The 20,219-nt window shown below is 38.4% G+C and overlaps 1 protein-coding gene across 1 annotated transcript in view; it reads right to left on the bottom strand.

Annotated features, from left to right (window-relative positions):
• Positions 1-206: 206 nt before the first annotated feature.
• Positions 207-20,219, bottom strand: part of LOC142052492 (nebulette-like) — a 96,652-nt gene continuing 76,639 nt past the window's right edge. The window contains 2 exon segments of the mRNA XM_075082684.1: positions 207-5,209; positions 10,775-10,890. Of these exon segments, the coding sequence (XP_074938785.1) occupies positions 5,033-5,209; positions 10,775-10,890 (293 nt within the window). The 3' untranslated portion in view covers positions 207-5,032.

Genomic DNA, 20,219 nt, shown 5'->3' with positions numbered 1-20,219 from the left:
AGGACAGGGCACTTCTGAAATAAAATGGTCCTTTAGGAAACCATTTTTCTGAGATCAAGCTTGAAGAATAATAGTGCTACTATTCTACTGAAGTGTGAAAACTCGAAGTTTCCTTAAGTAAAACAATACATGTCTTTGACAGCTTATATTAACGGGTATGGTAGCTTTGCAGAGTATTGTTTACGAATATAATACATACATAGTGCTGGGTTTAATATTTTATTTGAATGACGTTTAATGTTATGCAAAATAAACTGTTATGTTACATCCACTGTGACATCAACTGAAATGTGAACTAGTTTGCATAGGTTAGTACTTTGGGCAGCATGATGTTGCTCTAGTCCACCAAGGCTTAAATATTCACAGTGTAGAGGAAGAAACAGGAATTAAAGCATTTCTACTAAAATATATTTTAATAGCTGGTGTTAACTTTCTGCATAACAAAAGCCAAATTAAGATGATACATCATATGATCCAAGAGTAAGTATATCTGTCCTTTGAAAAACAATTGTTACCTTCATAACTGTATACTCCCAAATACAGTACAGTTTTGCAAAATAACTAAAACTTTACACACTTCAAAGCAAACATAAGCCAAACTGCACAGCGGTTCATTTTTGCTTTTTATATCACACTGCAAAAACCAACAGCTGAGAGGGTTTCCACATCATGCTAATCAATGTCAATACAGTCATTGCTGTCTTCCAATGGTCTAGCAATTTCTAATAGTAATATTAAATACACATGATTGAAATGCTACAGTATAGCTTATTTTCCCCCCTAAAATAATAATAATTAAACAAATTTCAACAACAACTGGATTACAACTGAAGTACAATATGCAAATTCTATTTATCAGACACAAGAAGCATATGAAATTCCTTTGAATATACTGTTGTAGTGCAGGCAGTTTAGGAAATACAGCTTTCGGGTTTCCTTTCAAAAGGAGAGATGGGGTTCCTATGGCATAAAGCTGGAGAAAAATCACTAAAGCATTGCAAAATGGTTTATTCTTCTACAGCTCACCAGTACTTTGCATTTGCCAGCACATCAGTTTGGAGATCTTCTTTCAACAGCATCTTTTGTCTGTTTCAGTATATTATTTAAACATTTACTAACTTAAGCATATTCTGTATTTTAAATGGAGTAATAATCATCATAATTAAAATATAACATTTTATACCCTGTACCACTTTCTGCCAAACACTTCTGCATTTGTCATTTCTTTTTCATTGTACAAGATGACACGCAATCACTGTACAATAAAAACTAGAATTATTACCTTTCCCAAGTATTGGAGACCTTCCATATCACCAAGGAACACTCGGTAGGGACACATTTGTCAAAAATATAATCCATGGGAGGTGATTTTCTGTCAAATCCCAATCTGCTGAAGTGGTTTATGCTATGTCAGATGTAATCAAGAAAACCCTGTTTCATCAAGATTAAATGCTAATGTTCCATAATGAAAAATTACAACTGCAGTATCTGTAAGTAGCTTTGTTTAGAAAATGAAGATTAGCCAGGCAAGAAAGAGTAATGAAAAGCAAGGCACCTATTAGTTCTTGTATATATGTATGAATATGCTCTATGTTGTTTTCTACGTTTATACTCATGTTAACAGGAATTACAGCACATTGTATCTTCTTTATTTCTAAAATGCTTAAAATGGGAACGTATGAACTTCCAACTTGAACTTTGGAACACCTTTGGAAATTTGGATCCTTAAAAGTCTTTTCCTTTCCCCAGAAAAATGTTGTCTACAGGAAGAAAGTACAGTGAGGGAAACATGCTGTGTTAAAAAGGAATATATACTTTAAAGGTGACAAGACAGCATATAACATCTGTTCACCCCTATATTCCACTGCATGTACCAGGCTCCAAGAGATCCCTTGTAAAACCTGTGCTGGCACAATTTAGTTGCCGACTTACTTTCCCTACCTTACAATTTTAGACCTTAAAAACATTTTTATAATTGCAGTCTGATAATTTTGGGCCTTTGATACATTGCTTAGAACAAAGCTGCATAATGACACTAAAGTTTGTTTTATATCAAAAAGCAGAAACCACTCCGTATGAACACGAATTACTAACCATATACAACATAAAAACCTGACTGCATGAATAACTAACTTAACACAGATCTTGATAATTCTGCTGACATACCGTTCTCAAGAGAAATACAATTCACATACTGTTTTGTTTTCTTGACCTTTTTTATTTTGCAAATTGCTTTAGCTGCTTTGCCAGGCTAATGAATATTCAAAAATCATAAAGGAAATTTTATTTCCATTGTTTAGCATAAGATAGTCCTCTAATGTCATCAAATGCTCATTTTCTGATTTACTTTCCACTATGCATACAGTGTTCAACGCTGCAAGTCATCTCCTCACTTAGGAAGAAGGCTAGTGTATTTATAGGTGGAGACTTTCTTTTTTGTAAGTCACTAAAAATTGCAACTTGATGCAATATATCTATTCCCTATATTTCTTTTTATTCCCATCTGATTAACAAACTGACAACTTGTGTTTATTGTTGTCAGCATTACACAGCTAATAGAGCAGCACAGCAGCAAGTGATAGCCAATTCTGCCTCAGGCATCGTCGAAAAATTTGCCAGCCATCGTAAGATGGGATTCCTCTCCTTGAGGTTGATGGCTGATGATGAAAACCAACACAGAAGCAGGCTGCTTGTTTCAGAGCTTCTAGCCCAGCTTACCACATCAGCCTTTTGAAAAAGCCATTTGACTTACAAAGCTTGCTAATTTAATGTGGCATTTACCAGTAACTCACAAGGGTCTGTTGCAGCAGAAGATGTGTATGCAAAACTTTCAAGAATTTTAAATGACAGCAGTGTCACCCATACAGTTTGCATATTTACAGTATCACATCCCTGGTTTTAAACCAGGGGTTTTTTTTAAAACCTGGTTTTTTGAAGTTAGATGCTCCCCGTCAGCTTTAGCCTTGAATAATTTCAAGGCAGCTGACAAGAAAGCACAGGCAATTCCAATCATGGACATTTAAGATTTTTTTTTTTCTTTTTAATGCATTCATTCCACCCTGCTTGGCAGCTGGGATCAGCCCTGTGTTAGCAACACCTAAAAAATTTGCATAAGCTTTCCAATTCCTAATGGTATGCAAAAGTTAAACTAGCAGGTATTTTCATCAACAACTTTCAGCTGACATAACAAATCCATACTGCCTTCCTTCTTTATTCTTTAAATAGATATCGCAGGCTTGCTTACTTTGTGAAATGAGAAATACAAAATTTTTTATAAACTCTATATTTAATTCTACTTTAAAAATTTCAGAAATGGAAGAAAGCCAGCACAGGCTCAACATTCTGAGAGCTACTACAAAATTAACTTCTCTAGCACATGGCTGAACACCACAAATTATACTATCAGCAAAAACATTTTCTTCTTTACACATGTAGGCATCCACATGAGTAAGTTCCCATGTGAATCTTTAACTCTTTTGTCCTTCCTGCCAGTTTTTACCTGGGAGGGAACACACCACTCTCCTGGCACCCAATCAAAGCAAAAGCAACTTCCCTTTGACCCAAGCTTGCTGACACAGTCCCTTTTACAGGTCCATTTTGTCACCAGTTATTTGATCCTCTCCTCAGCCTCACAGACTGAGGCTTGGATCTCTCAGTTCTGATCATAAGTTAGTGGACACCAAATAGCGTACGTGAAGGTTTGTCAGCAAAATACTTTTACTGTCTTCTACAGATAGCTAAACTGAAGCATGATGGCATAGAGTATGTTGGACTTCTGTTTGGTTAGTTTTCCCTTCGGTGTCAGTTATGAGAAAGACTAAGTCATTAAAAGAAAACATAATATTACTCCATCATTAATCATTTGACAAGCGTACAACCCACTGTTGGATCACCAAGATTTTTGGAGGAAACTGAAGCAACAGGCCATTGAGCTGAAATGCACTACAATAACCAGAGCTCTCCTCCACTCCTCAGTGGAGGTGCAAGTATTCTGCAGCAGGGGTAGGTACATTAGCTCATCAGCAAAGCAGCCATTAAGCGAGTTACCTGTGAAGAAGGAGGGATGTGACTGCAGGCTTTGTGTGACTGCACAGCACTGGGGCCTCATACAGGCTATTTATTTACAGCAGTACAGGTGAAGGTAAAGGAACTAACATGGAGTATTGGTTGTACATTGCCCTAGTGGAGGTTTCTATTTAAATGCTAAGTATTATTAGAAGGAAACAGAAGAGTTGACAGCTTTTATATTCTAGATAGTCTTTGCAAGGAATTTTCTGTGGAAAAGATACCAAGGAACCATGAATCCAGGCATGGATCTAACTGACGGACTGGGACGCAAGCAAAGCTGATAGAAGAGGTCACTGTTGGAAATAAGAGAAAATGGGTAAATCCAGAAATAAATGTGGGTATGCAAAAGTCAGGATATTTTTGCTGTCAAAATAGACCTGTTTACTGCAAGGCTGCTGGGCAGTAGGTTTTTTTATTTGTGGGGTTTTTTTTACTAGCATATTACTTGTCATTATTTCACGAGATTGAATGACCTACTCAACATTTTTATTTTTCTTGGGATGCTAACTGCTCAAACATTAAACACCTCCGTGATAATTTGAAGATGTGTTCAAACTCAGTGTGTTAAATCTCCAGTGACTTCAGAGTGGCATAAGAAGTGAATCGATTTTATGGTTGTTGTTATTATGAAGAGAAAGAATATCTTTGAGGTGTAGGGAAAAGGTATTTCCCCTTTATAGCTAATTGTCTGAAATCTTTATAGGATTGGTAGCACCAGGCTTCCATATATGTTTTTCATTTTGTGGGAACATTATTATTAGCAATGCTGTTTTCAAAGCTCTGAGCTTCTTGTTGATCATTTATCTTTACTTTAAAGGACTAAATTGGATTCTGAGTGAGAATGCAGACTGTTATAGCAGCGATAAAGTAATGAACATGTACTCTTAAAAGATTTTTCTGATTTTCTCTAAAAGGTTAGATTTTGAGTAAATCATAATAAAGCTCAAAGGACTAGAGACAAAAATTAGTTAACAAACTCAATATAATTTGCTGGAAGCATTCCAGTTTTCCCAGTTCTCTGAACAGTACCATACATCCAGCCATCATCAATTGGTTGCACATTGATGATATAATCACCATCCCTGAAGGAAACTTCATCTTCGTCTTGAGCACTGTAGTCATACATAGCTCTGTATGTTCTCTGTTGAAGGAAAGAAAACAAGGTTGTAAAGTCTCAAGCCTAAACAAAGATAGATTTCTTCTGTTCTTTGCACAAATAAAATGAAAAGAGCAGGAAAAAGAACAGAGGGAGCAAGGCAGAGAGAAATCACAAGTTACCTGTTTAAAAGAAACAGTACACCCTCCACCCTGTCAAATATAGTGAATACAGACCCATTTTCTGAGTACCAAAAGAATTATTTTTGTGAACCTACACAGTCCACAGTCCTCATACAAACAGATTTCAAGCCATTCACTGACTCCTGAAATATTCCAACTGTTGTTTCATATATTCACTAGTAACGGTTCATTACATCCAGCCATGGCTAGCTGTGCTTCTGCTTCCTATTTGCATGATTCCCAAATAGCTTCTCCTGTGTCTTCACTACAGAAAAGAAACAGTCTTCATTTAGGTCATTAACTTTGCCATCTCACAGAATGTCCTTCGTTTCATTAGGACTTTATCCCAAATTAAGAATTAGGAATACATTATTATCTAAAGAAAGAAAAGACAAACAAGATTTCAAAATGCCCGCAATAATAATTTTATGAGTACTGGTTTTTGCAGGTTCAGATAAAAGATTGATCTAAACAGGGCACGAAGTCCTACCATTAGCTAAGCCCAATTTCTCTACAGTGGACCCCTGTTCATGGTAAGCTAAGGTTTACATTTTCTTTCCAGAGTATTTACTTCCACTCATAATCAATAAAATGCTATTATTTACTGGGATTCAAAGTGTACTTTCAAACTCAATGGGTACAATCTCCCCTTCTATCTTAACAGCAGAACAAAACCAGCTCATTTGAAAATTCTCAGGAATACCTCCTTTTCCTTAGCTGTCTCTCAACATTAGTCAAGAGCAGTTCAAACATCGTTAATAATATTCATTTTCCCTACCAGCAATTTTTGCTGTGTCACCATATCTATCTGAATTTTTCTGGTACGATGATTTGAAGAGAAAAAAAGGTACAAACAGTCAATGTTTGAGCTAATGCCTAGCACTATTGTCTGAACCTTCTAAGAGACAGCAAACTTTGTTCTGCTTGCCAGCTGAGGAAAACAACTCTGGATTAGTTTTAGTCCGTCTCGTATATGGATTTTTGAGGGGTTTTAATGAAATTATTTTCAGAAAATATGGAGATTCTTCCACACACAGCGAGTAGGCCTATAGTCACATTTTGGAAATGCAGGATCAACTAATCCAAACACTGTAAGGCAACTCATTGATACTGTTCCCATGCTAGAAATACACTTCTTGTCTTGATTCTGCCTTTATTATTAGTAGTGCAGATTAAATGCTACAGAGGAATCAACTCCTGGTTAAACACTGGTGACCACTACCTTTCCTGACAAGCCTACTCTGAAATGTATTTGAGTCTTGCTCTGTATAATTGTTCTCTGCCATGCCTTGTAATGTTGCTGCCCTACAGGCTGTGACCAAGAGCGCTTTGCAACCAGAGGTATGTGGTTTCTTGGTGGTTCCTTAATGTCTTCCAAGTATTCATGGAAGGTGATGAAAAAACACATAATTGTTTATGTGCTACATTGAAGCAACTAACTAGGACAGTTCTATTATCACCAAAGATTCACAAACTAGAAAACTAGCAGTCTGAAGACTGTAAGGAACGGTCTCTGCCTTTGAGAATCTTATTTTTTCCAACTATTTCAACCAATCTGTCTACCGAGCCTTGAAAATAACTCCAAAACACAGTGAAAAAATATGCTGTCAAAACAAGCTCAGCAGCATTTAGTCCTTTAAACAATTTATTTTAAAAAAAAAAAGTTCATTTAAGAAAAATGTAGGAAATCCATATCTGGTGTAAGGCAGAGAATAGACTCCTCTGAGCCATGCTTACATGCCTCCCTTAAATAGGCAAAGACTGGGGGAAGAGATTAAATGTTTTATTAAACTAACATATAACTGGAAAAAAACAGACAAGTTTTTGATCACCCAGATGGATGCTCACTCATCCTTAGAACACCATGGTATAGGACATACTACTGCTGTCTCCTTTAAGGCAGCTTGATTACATCACTGTGGTGGCACAGTTGTGAAGACAAGCTGGTAATTTCAAACTTCAAAAAAATTTATTAGGGCCCTAAATGCTGCTGAGAAACCTAAATTTATGGCCTTAACACCTAATTAGGTGCTAAATGGCTGTCAGGAGAAATCTCCATAATAATCCTGTTAGCATTTAATGCCTAATTATCACCTCAGAGTGTAGTCTGGGCTATATAATTGAGAATTACAATGCTTAAAGGACTCAAAGCAGGGATTTTTAAAATGCATTTTAGTGAATTATTCCTCTGTCAGTAGTGAGTTTAGCAGGTATTCAGAGTACAAGAGGGTATAAGAAAAGGTTGGGGTTTTGTGAAACAGTCAAATACTCACTTATCCTCCCACTTCAGCAAAGGTCTAACTTGCAGCTACTGCTTAGACAGAACAGTAAGTATTATGCATATGAAGTACTGAAACCCAGCTCTCATACTCCCAGCTCCCCAGCCAGATGTGAGCTGACAGATGCATATTTCCACTTCATCCACCAGTTTATACTTATTCTATCAATGGCTGCTTGCAGGGAAAAAGTACCTGTTGCAGCATCATTTGCACAGAACATCTATCAAGGAAAGCCAATTTGCAACCTAGGTTTTGGTTTCCTACCACTTTTAGTTACACAAAGACGTGAGAACACCCTCTGATATCTTCCAAAGAGGCAAAGACCCTTCAGGGGTGTGTTATAAAACACTCTGTACTCTAAACAGCAATTTAATTCAGCCCATTACGCAGAACTGATCCTAGAAAGTGAGCAAAAGTTGAGAATCAGAAAATAACACAATTTATCTAGGAAAAAATCTACCCAGAGACTGTGTTAGGACCATGCTCAAAATAAAATAAACCAGAACTTGAAAATTTAGAAATCAGAAAATTTGTTTCTCAGTATAGGAAATTGGTGGATGTGATTTTAAAATGAACTTAAGTCTTTTGGGGGACCCTGATTTGATAGCAGTGCAAGAAACCATCTGCAAGGAGTAGGTTTTACTATAGCAGCTAACTCTCCAATAATCTGCACCCTGATATAACCCATGGGATCTTCATCGCTCTCACCCTAGAAATGTCCCGGCCAAACTTTGTCACCTTCATTGCTTTTAGTTAAGTCTCACAAACTGCTTGTGCTTTGAGACCAGTATTCAGGCTGGAATTTCTTTCCTCTGATCTCTTTCCCTTCTTACTTTCTTCTCTTACTTCTTTCCTCCCTCTGCGTAGCTTAGACAGACAAGGCTACGTCTCTGGCAGCACTGCTCCAAGCCCAGAACCGAACAGGCTGCTGAAAGCAACAAACCTAAACTGTGTAAGTTTGTCAGATCTCCGAGGGCATGCCCACACTGCCTTTGCAAAGCACCCCACGGCTGCCTCCCGTCTTCAGTCTGTGCAAATCGCTACGCTTAAAATACATCCCCAACCAAAGGTTTCCTCCAGCACACACTGGAAACCCCTTGTGCCATCCCAACAGCTCAGTGTAACATGCTCAGGATAGCTGGATAAGCTGCACAAGCTAAAGAAAATATAGTCTTTTGATGTGAAGGTGGAAAGACAAGGGAACATGCCAGGTTTCTAGCTGCATGCAAGATGCCTCTTTTGGAGCAGAATCTTGACCCTGGGGGGTGATAAGATCATACTCTGTCTTCATCACCAGACAGGCAAGTTAGCAGTCAGCACCAGGCCAGCAGTCCTTGACTTTCTCCCTCTGGAAATGTTTGGGTTTTATTGTCTTCAAAGAAACCCACTCAATTTTTAACAGCAACAAGATCCAAACTCTGATGTTTGCTGCTTCCTTTTTTCCCCATGATAACCAGCTATTACCACTTAAAAGAATGCCAAATGACAACAGTTTCACAAAAGGGATAAGAAATCCTGTTTAAAGGACACACTCAATCGACCCATTATTTTTTAAATGCTTTAACTTCACTCCCTTCATTTTCCTATCTCCTTTGCATTCCCAGTTCTGGAAGGAGAGGCAAATGTCGATTCTCAAGATGATATTGGTTCAACAGGCAGCCCACCAGGTAAGTCACTGGGAGATAGAGGTATCAGGGGAAATAGTAGCCATCTACCTGTCCAGATAGCTGCAAAGGCTGCTAATTGCATTTCTAGATTTGTGGGCATCTCCACTACCTGTATGCAAGATTTGAAGGCTGTTATTTTGCTCTCTGCTGACTAGTAAATCCGTTGGCAAAGCCCAGGCTTCCAGGTCTCCCACTTTTTGGACCCTGGCCCTTTTGGAAAACATCCATCTCCCCAAGTGCCTTGCGATATCCTTGGAAATTAATGGTTGATTCCAGTATCAGCTGCCTCACAGCTGTCCAAAGAGTTACCTGGATTATTGGCTCACCCAAAGATGCAGATATCTGGATCCCAGACTTCCCAGCAAGTCAGCCCCCTCAGCCCCCAAGCAGCTGAGAAACTGGCAAGCCTGAAAGCACCCAAACCTCCCAGAATGCCATGATCTTTACAATAGAAAACGCTGTGGAGTTTCAGTCTTAAAGAAAAATACAAATTTCAGCTGATCTTGAAAACAGTTTTCTTCAGCTCAGTAAACCCTAAGTTTGGTTCATTATTAAATACTTCATCTCTAAAAAAGGTGACAGAGGTAGTAAATATACATCCATTCAAAATAGTTTAAAATTCAAAACAAGTCAATATTTTTAGGGTAAAAGGTGACTGGATCTGAAGTATGAAATCTCTAAGCAGTGATATGATTAAAAAATACTACCATTAAAACTGAGCGTTATATATAGGGAGTTCAAAAAGAAAAAGGAAGCTTAATTTCCTAAAAACCCCAGCTGAATACCCATTCAGCTCTCCTTCCATGACCAGTTACTTCTAAAATGAAGTATGCACTGCAGCTTTACATTCCCATTCACCACAATTAACAGCTTCGTGACTGTGGCCATGGTTTCACAATAAAACTGCTTCTCAGTCGCCCAGGAATATAACTCAGTTTGGATCCGGCACAAGTGGGTACATGACTGTTCTGTTGAATTAGAAAGGGCAAACCAGTATGCAGTCTGAGCTAGCTTCATACAAGCAGAGATGAGTAATATGGATAGGCACAAAGCTTGCTAGTACAAAATCAGCAAGTCAACAGATTTTAAACGAGTTTAAACCAACAGAGTGATCTTAAGAGATCAGCGGTTTTCATCCAGCACTGTAGGAGCCTGAATTCATCACAGAGCATAACATCAAAGCTCAGCCTGTGAAATACTGTCCAAGCATTTACTATTTGTTTTAGCAGGTAGAAGATTCAGTTATTTCTCTGCCTTCTGGAGATCATAAATTATTTTTTAATGTATTCTGACATAAAAGTTCTTTCCACTGCCCTCAGTGACTTAATCTTTTTTCTACACGCGGACTATTACATTTAGGACTGGGACAGTCTAACAGTCTAATTGTACCATTCAAGGGGACCAATTCACTCACATTTAAGAGATTTCACAACAGCTGATGATGATTTTTACCAAATAAAATAGTTTACATCCAGTACTCACCAGACCTGCTGAATGAGGCTGTGAATGCATGGACCTCATGGATGACATACTGGTCTGGTGCATGTACCCATATCCTTGGGACTGGCTTTGCTGATATGCCCCAGGGAGAACAGGGGCTGTGTGTTAAAGAAATACAGACACATCAATTAAGTTTAAAAAGAAGATCTTATCTAGCATTTTGTAGAAACAGTAGATTATTTGCATCGTAAACAACAATTCCTCAGTATGAAACAGTTCAGAATGATTTCCATATACAACATAAGGGTTTTCATAGGTTGAATTACAGATCAATGTAGCCAAAGCTATGGCAATATATCCACAAACACTATCAAGGTCAGTTGTAAGGAGAAGCTTACCATACCTTAAGAAGCCTGACCAGAAGAAGGTGTACAAAAGCTTCAGACACCACTAACTCAATTTTGATACTGCCATAGATGACGCGCTAAATACCATGTGCCATAAACTGCCATTTTTTAAGGAAAGACTGACGAAAAAAGCTATATACTAATACAGTTTTGAAATGTTTCAGTAGAAATTCTGCAATTAATTCTTAACTCATTGCAAACTAACTCTTATTTATTGGGCTATGAACAAAGAAGGACTGTAATTCACAGGAAGAGACACAAATGTAAAAAAAGTGAGCCCACAGTGGGTTTCTTAGTTTATTCTGATTCCATCAGCCTTCTTAGCCAAACTGTGTCACTGAAATCTTTCCAAGTCCACCTCTTTCAGTATTTTCCTCTTACCACACAATTGTTCCATCTCTTTCGCACATATTTTATTCACATTGTTTTAACAATTCCATAGGCTAATCATTAATATGCTAACTTTCATCGTACCAAGAGCTGTTGAGAGTTAATACAATCAACAAGGACTCTCTACCTCTATTGCTTACTAGGAACATGTTTGTAAACCTCCCACAGCTGTTCAAACATCCTACTTCAGCATCAGACTGAATCAGAATGCGTTAAAAGCATGTTTGATCAAAAATCTGAGAGAAATAAGCACAGCATAGATGACTATCCACTATTTTCCCACACTGAAGTGCTTTTCAAAATATGATGATTAAAAGTTTAGTTACCACATATCTGTGCATGCTTTGCAAGACACTCATGCACTCTGAGAATAAAGATTTCTGGCTTGTATGGAGGTTATTAGCCCACATCCCACTGTTCTTTACCAGAATTTTACTAGTTCAACTAGAAATTTATTTGGCTACACTTAAAAGAAAACACATTTCTGTTGATACTCCTTCAAGTGGTCTGTTTAGCAGGTATTCTGTCTAACTCCTCTGACAAAAGCCCTCTTCTGCTTACAGGAGATGGAGCCCATGCAACCCATGAGTCAAAAATCTTCAAACAGGGAGTCAATCAGCAGTCCGATACTTTCTGAGATACATCTCACGGGCTCGCTAAGAAGTGAAGGACCACTTCTGGAACAGCCATCAGACAAAGATTCAAAAAGGAGCAGAGCTAATGTAGGATTTAATGGGGTTCAGAATGTATGGAAGGACCCAGGACTTGTAAAATGAAAAGATACAGGAGAAGCAGGAAACAACCATTATATATATATAAGTAGTATTCATATTTGCAGTAATAATGCAAATAATACTCTGCTATTCTCTGCTTCTTGAGTGATCAGGACAATAAATGTGTGTGAAAAAGGATTACTGAGAAAATGTTTGCTGACCTGTTTCAGAAAGAAAGGTAAACCTTGTGCTTTCAGCAAGGTGTTTTACCTATCCTGCTCCCCAAATAGCAATATCGTTGATTTCAACGAAGTTTTGTCTTAAAACATCCATTTAGTTTTAGTTAGCGTATTTAAATGCACTAAGTATGCAATTACAATTTGGGATGTTATTTTTTGCTCTACTGTACTTGTAAAGACAAGTAATGCCGTATATTTAACGAGGGCTTTTCTGATTTAGAAAACATGTTTCAAACTATTGTAATGAATAGATTGCTTTGTTAAGTGAGTGAAATTAAAGTGATACACAGTCAGATGCAACACTGGAACATGATGAATAATGGATGTTTTATAAGTGCCAAGTTCATTCTAATGACATGAGTACAAAGCCATTTTTAAAGCAGTTTAATCATCAGAGAATTGCTGCTTGTTAACATGTTCACAGGATTATCATGCATTAAGTGAATAGTCCTAAGTAGTTCATCAAATAATTTATGTTTCAGTGTTGTTACAAGCTATTCCTTCATGACCAGACGTAGCCCTTCATAAGAAAATAGAGAAAAAGATAATTTAATCAAAGGTTCTGTGATCAAGCCATAATGAATATATTTTGCCTAATTCACCACCAGCATAAACATAGGTCAGTCCACAGAAGTAAACGGAGTCTCATCTCCTCATGCCAGTTATAAATTGGTCATGCGGGTTGAAAACTGAGCACAGCTTGAACTTTTTAACTTAATAGGAAGTAGTATCTCAAGCCAACGCTGGCCACAGATCAGTCAGTATCCTGCCTACTCTGCAGCAACAAAGGGCTGGTAGCTTTTCCCTGGTCCCTGCCAGGAGCAGACACTCTCAGAGCCCCCTTCGTCCTAAGACAAATGAGGATGCTGGTAGAAACTTTTCACTCTTGATTCCTCCTCCCCAGAGCAAATCTTCCTCAATTCCTCCCAATCATTCCTTGTCAGTGTAAGGCAGCAAGCCTACTTACGGTCAGCTTCATTATAGCCTGCCAATCAACAGGCTTATTTTGGAGAGGATAACCCATACCTCCCACCTATGTGACAACTGTCTGAGACGTGCTTTTCTCTTTTGCAATCAGCTTCTCACAAGCTGAGAGAATTCTGTCAAACCGTCTCAGCGAACCTGTTTGCTAATTTACCTGCAATGATGGAAACCATAAGCCCAGGGAAATAAAGCATTTATTCCAAAGCAAGAGAAATTTTGGGAAGCATTAGAAGCCAAAGTTTCAGAAAAAGATCCTATACAAACAAAAAGAAGGAATTTCTAGGGTTTAGATTTGCTAATTATCTTCCAGTCATTTATTTAGGTATCATATATATGAGCATATATATCAGCATATATTAGTATTGAAGACACTTGATTGAGTAATTTCACCCTTTTTTTCCGTTAAAAGAAAACTGTAGTAGGGCTGCAAAAAGTGATCAATAGTTTTTAACAATTTTTTACAAAAAATAGTTAAGAAATCTCCAGATGGTTGTTTATTTGGAAGATAATTTGGGAGTCACATAAATAAGCAGATTAGTGAAGAGACAACAGATCCGAGCTGTGTTTCTGGTGACATACAGATAATTCAAGGTGAGATTAAATGATGCAGAAAAAGAGTTTGACTTTCTTCATCATCACCACCCATAGTTAACTGCAATCTTTCAGCTCAGACCAAAGTATAAAGTTCTATAACATCGTTGACTGCAGCAGCAGCAAAAGCAATGGTTTTAGTTAACCTAAGGGAACAATAAAACACAGTGGTGGAACATGAAATTCATTTAGCTGAAGCCAGACTTATTGCTGAGGGAGCTGAGGGCTGACCATTGCTCCCAGAAGTACAGGTAGATGTTTTTTCTTGTTGCATTAAGACATTACCAGATGCATTCTGATGTATCAAAACTTACTTTTTTTCTTGTCCCACTTACCAAGCAAGCCAGATACTCATTTTAAATTATCTACTTGAAGGAATTTTTCATATTTCTCTTGCTCTATCTTTATAGGCTTCCCCAGAGAAAAGAAAGAGAAAAATGAATGAACGTGATAAAAAGCAACCAGAGAGGAAGCCTCCAAGAAAAAGATGAAGCTGAAAGAATGATAGAAGGTATCAACTTGCTGCAGCAGACAATGGGGTCTGCAGAGTGTGTGTCGATCAGGACATGCTTTGAGAAGCACTGGGAAAGAAAAAGGTCAGACTGAGGAAACAGGAAAGCAATAATTAAGAGAGCATTGTATAGTTACAAGGTAAAAAAAACTTTCTGCTAAGAGAAAAATCATTTAAAGGGCAGGTTCTAAGAGATAATATTTTATCAAAACCATACTTAAACTCTCTTTCATTCTTTTGTACAGCAGAACCTCCATAATCCATGGTAAAACAATGTATCCCACTGTTAACTACTGCATTTTTTGCTGCTTATCTCAATACATGCCTTTTACTGGACCAGATGTAAAATAATAATCACTTCATTTACTCTTACAGACATCATGCAGTTTTAAGCTTTTATTTCACTTTACATGTTGATGTTACCTCAACTTATGTTTTCACTACTAGGCTACTAAGACTTCAGAGAACTCACTAAGAATATTGCAACATTTTGTAACAACAACAACAAGAGAGAACAGGAAGCAAAAAGAAAGATTATGATTATTATGCACTTAATTCTAGTGTCTGTAAGAGGATGATGAAGATGTAGATTTTCTGAGAAGCACAAAAGTTGCAACAGACCCAGAAACATACATCTTTATGTTACCGACACTATGATTAGCTCCCCCAAAAGAGATGAATCATAGAATCATAGAATGGTTTAGGTTGGAAGGGACCTTTAATAGTCATCCAGTCCAACCCCGCTGCAATAAGCAGGGACATCTTCAAATAGATCAGGTTGCTCAGAGCCCTGTCCAACATGACCTTGAATGTTTCTAGGGATGGGGCATCTACCACCTCGCTGGGCAACCTGTGACAGTGTTTCACCACCCTCACTGTAGAAATTTTTTTCCTTATGTCCAGTCTAAATCTACCCTCCTTTAGTTTAAAACCATTTCCCCTTGTCCTGTCACAACAGGCCTTGCTAAAGAGGTTGCCTCCATCCTTCCTATAGACCCCCTTTAAGTATTGAAAGCCCACAATAAGGTCTCCCCGCAGCCTTCTCTTCTCCAGGCTGAACAACCCCAACTCTCTCAGCCATTCTTCATAGGAGAGGTGTTCATCCCTCTGATCATTTTTGTGGCCTCCTCTGAACCCGCTCCAACAAGCCCATGTCCTTCTTCTGCTGAGGGCTCCAGAGCTGGATGCAGCACTCCAGGTGGGGTCTCACCAGAGCAGAGTAGAGGGGCAGAGTCACCTCCCTCAACCTGCTGGCCATGCTGCTTTTGATGCAACCCAGGATACAGTTGGCTTTCTGGGTTGCAAGCACACATTGTTGGCTCACGTCCAGCTTTTAGTCCACCAGTACCCCCCAAGTCCTTCTCAGCAGGGCTGCTCTCAGTGCTTTCATTCCCCAGCCTGTATTGATACCAGGGGTTGCCCCAACCCAGGTGCAGGACCTTGCACTTGGCCTTGTTAAGAGCCTCATGAGGCCCACCTCTCCAGCTTGTCTAGGTCTCTCTGAATGACATCCCATCCTTCTGGCATGTCAACTGAACCACTCAGCTTGGTGTCATCTGAAGCTGCTTATGGGAACCATGTTGCTCCACATGTATTGAAGTCCTTCATCTGTTTTGCCTTGCTGCTGCCTTCTTTTCCACAGGCTGCAACATCTAGAGCACCCCTCATGGTCTTAGAGTCTCTCCGTAGCTTTCAGTCCCTTCTTTCTTTTGCCCTTCCCTCAGCTATGTCCCATGCAGCAGAAAACATTGTCAAAATACCGACGGGAAACTGCAGGTCTAGAGTACGCTTCTGGGGTACTCGGGTATACCCCACATATTGTTCATGCAGATGGGGCAACTGCCTGAACTGCACAACTGCCCTGACCACTTCCCAGTACAAGTTACAAGACTACATAGCTTAGGAGATACAGCCTTAGGGTAAACTATTATTGCTGCATTGAAGCTGGTGGATAATAACAACCGATACCTTTTTAAAGCCTTTCTCCAGGAAGTGTCACGAAGGCAACTTTGGTTACAAACTCTAGCTAGGAGCTTTATATTTTTGGTTTTTATCACTTTCTCCAGATGTTGGCTGCTGCTCCCCATCATTAAAATACTTAAAGTGTTTTGGGTTAAAATTTGTATTGCCAATCACATTATCATCACTTACCAAGACTAGCATACATTAACACTATCAAGTTTTCACCTCTTTCCTGAATCTAAGTGAATTTAGTGTTTCTAATAACAGAGTTACTTCCACAGTAATGCACCTGACTTCACTCGGTCTGATTCAGCTATCCTTAGGTGCTGAAGTAGTACTTCCCCTCCAGTAGTTGTTCCATCAAAATTTGCAGCAAGACTTTTGTTGAAAAGGTGCTAAACCTGAGCAAGGACAGGAAAAATGAATGCCAAACAGACTTGGCAAAAAAAAAGAGTAGACTATATGAAAAAAACATTTATTTATATAGGTATTTAAAGTTATATTTTAAATACATTTAGAGATAAAATATGTAAAAGTACTATATGTAAGTAGCAGACAGTTTAGTTTCAAAGACCTTGAATTCAAAGAAAGGAAACAAAGTGAAAAACAAGAGACAATAGAATACACAATAAAAAAAGAATGGTCATGACAGAACAATTAAGGTTGGAAGAGACCTCTAGAGGTAATATGGTTTGTCTCCCTTTTAAAATCAGGGCCAAATTTGCAATTAGGTTACGTTGCTTAGGGCTTTGTCCAGTCAATTTTGAGTTCAGGATGGAGATTCCAGTACACCTCTTTGGGCAACCAAACACCCTCTAATTCCTCCTGTTTACCTCCCATGCTGTGTATATTCCTGTTTAAGCTCCTGAGATGAGCTCAGCCCAGCACTGGGTTAACCATACAAGTATCTTGAGAAACTGTTCTAAGGAGAGATTTGAAGAAACCTAATGCATTCGTTTTGCAGTTTACATTCTGCCCAAGCATGAACAGGAGGATAAAGGGATAACTGTGGTCAACCAAGAATTTAATTAAAGTTTTAGGGGTGGCCCATATCACAGGCTAATCACAAACATGAATCTGATACTTTGGCAGCAGGTAAGGCAGGAGAAATACAATGAGAATAGGTTGTGAAAGACACAGAAGTGGTTTCATTGCTATGACAAATGAGCTTTTAGCGCACTTTTAAAGATGATGAGCTAAACATAATTCTCTGCTAAAGTTAAGAGATTTGAAAGAACTCATCAGGAGTCAGGAGGTGATACCTCTCAAAGAGGCTATAGGCAGTCCAACCCTGATTCCTGCTGCATATTTGAGGTTGACGCTCCATAAGTTTGCTGAGGCAACCTAACACTCCTACCACCCTTTCTCTTCCCTTCAGCTGGGTTGTGTTTCTGCTGGCTTCTCAGCAAGAGATCAGACCAGTAACAGATGCAGTGCAAGGAAGGAGGCAGGACCAGACACCCAAGGCCACAGGCAGCAGAAGGCAGCAAACTGCTAGATCAGCCCAGCTGTCCCAAGGCATGCCCACCCCCCAAGCACCTCAGTTCAGTGCAAGCTCCCTCTGAGTTCAAACCACAAAAGAGCTGCCTCTCACAGATGCTTCCCTCCAGACGTCCCAGCATCCAGCTCCAAACAGTGCATCCCAAGTAATGCAGAATGCTCCTGTGTGCTCTCAACTCCTTGTATCCTAGGTCTCCACAGTACTTGAAAAATGTCATAGTGGCAGTTTAGAGAATATAAAGCCTAATGCAGCCAGCAAGAGCCATTTACTTGACAGTAAAAACAAGTATCAGAGAACTTAGAGACTTTAATGAGTGTGCAAGGACTGACCAGAGATAGAGAGATGGGGAAGAGGTTGAGATGAAGTACAGACTTCTGCAGCATTCCCACGGTACAAAGCAAGGGGATAGTCTTTAAAGGAAATCATATACAAAGCAGTCACAGGAGTATAGAGAACAAAAAGAAGAATACCGACATGTTAGATACAGATAACATTAGGAAAAACCTCAGTAATAATTTTCCAGTGCAGAACTGATTGCCAGGAATGCTCCTGTCCCAAATTGGGATGAAAATAAAAAAAAAAAATCAAAGGTTCACGCAAAAAGAAATTTTAAAGGAACGGTAAAGAAACAATTTTATGCCAATCATTTCAAAAGATCTAGGTTTAATTTTGGTAGTTTTCAATGTTTATTATAATTTATGTGACTCCTCAAAATTAAACATATTTCAACATTAAGCTGGATTCATTTCAAAAATAGCAAGCTATAACCTTAACAACCTCAAAACTGAATAAACTGGGCGGGGGGGGGGGGGGTTGGCGTTGAGACATTAATCACAAGTGATCCATTCCGATAAAGAAGTTTGGCATTAAAATGCTATCTTCTGATGAACAATAGTGAAAAATTCCCAACCATCTCCGAAGTTAAATTGCTCAGCATTAACTTTCCAAATAAGCTAGAAAATGGAAACATACTCTAAACTGATTGTAACTCTTATCTGTTATAGAGTTTTATTATTTTCTATTCAGAAAGAGTAGCACAGCACAGTCAAATTTACTGGGAAGAGGTCAGACCGCATAAGCATATAAACAGCACTAACCTGAAGACTGCAGATGGTGAGACCTGATACAGAACAGTGCTGTTTTTAGAACAGTAGAAAACAACATCGTAAGGCGTCTTGGCATATTTTCTTGTAACAGTAACTTTCCCTTCATTTCTTTTTTTTTTTTCCCCTCCCCTCTTCTTCTTGCCGATAACTGCAGCTTTCACGGATGTCTGAGCTACCAGGCTTGTTGCTCTCAGTGGTGCTGTCAGAAGCAGCAGTTTGTCTGCATACTATCCATTACAGGAGTCAGTATTAGTTAGTAAATTGGAATATCAAACCCAGATATAATTAGGTTGTTGAAATAACAACCTGAAAGTATGGCCTAATTCACACAGGGTGCTAATAAATATCTGCCATGCTCACTGACCTCATTAGAATTGAAGCTCTGAACTACTTGGAGTCAGTGGCAAGTTCAGAATATTAAAAGAGTAGGAAGTTTCCATAACCTAAATTATAAAGATATAAGAAATAAACCATGCAATCTTCAAATGCTTGGAAAAAAAAATGATGGGAGGTGGTGTTGGGGGGTGGGGGGGTGGCTGTCAACAAAATTATTACTCTTGTATTTAAAATAACTACCATTAATTATTCATGCTGCAAGAAATCAACATATCTCTACTCTCAAGACTACTTACTGATATACTACAATGGATATTAAATGTTTTAAACTAAACTTCATTAGTGTCATGATTAGACTAAGACTCTTAAGTATCATAATTTTGTAACACTCTTATCAGCTAGCAATAATTAAGCCTAACTGTACGTACCCATGATGTAAACTGAAGTAGATTATTATGGGAAATGCAGAATCATACAATTATAACTCTTTAAAACAGTTTCAATGTAAGAAATTAAGATTTGATTTTGAATGAAATTACAGCAGAAGATCACACATAGCTGTTTAGCATATGTCAAAGAAAGAAATTTTGAGAGGAATGGCAAAAAGAACGTCTAATGTGCTCATGCCACATGGAATCCTGTATTTTATTAATAATTTGTTTTCCTTTTAGGGGTGGACTATTTCATGTTTTAGTTACTCCTGACAGCAAACATACTCACCTGCTCCAGAATTCCTGATTTATATGA

Source organism: Phalacrocorax aristotelis, chromosome 2 (assembly GCF_949628215.1).
Source record: "Phalacrocorax aristotelis chromosome 2, bGulAri2.1, whole genome shotgun sequence".
Lineage (NCBI taxonomy): Eukaryota > Metazoa > Chordata > Aves > Suliformes > Phalacrocoracidae > Phalacrocorax > Phalacrocorax aristotelis.
The sequence above is the reverse complement of the archived record's forward strand: the minus strand, read 5'-3'. Positions and strand labels throughout refer to the sequence as shown.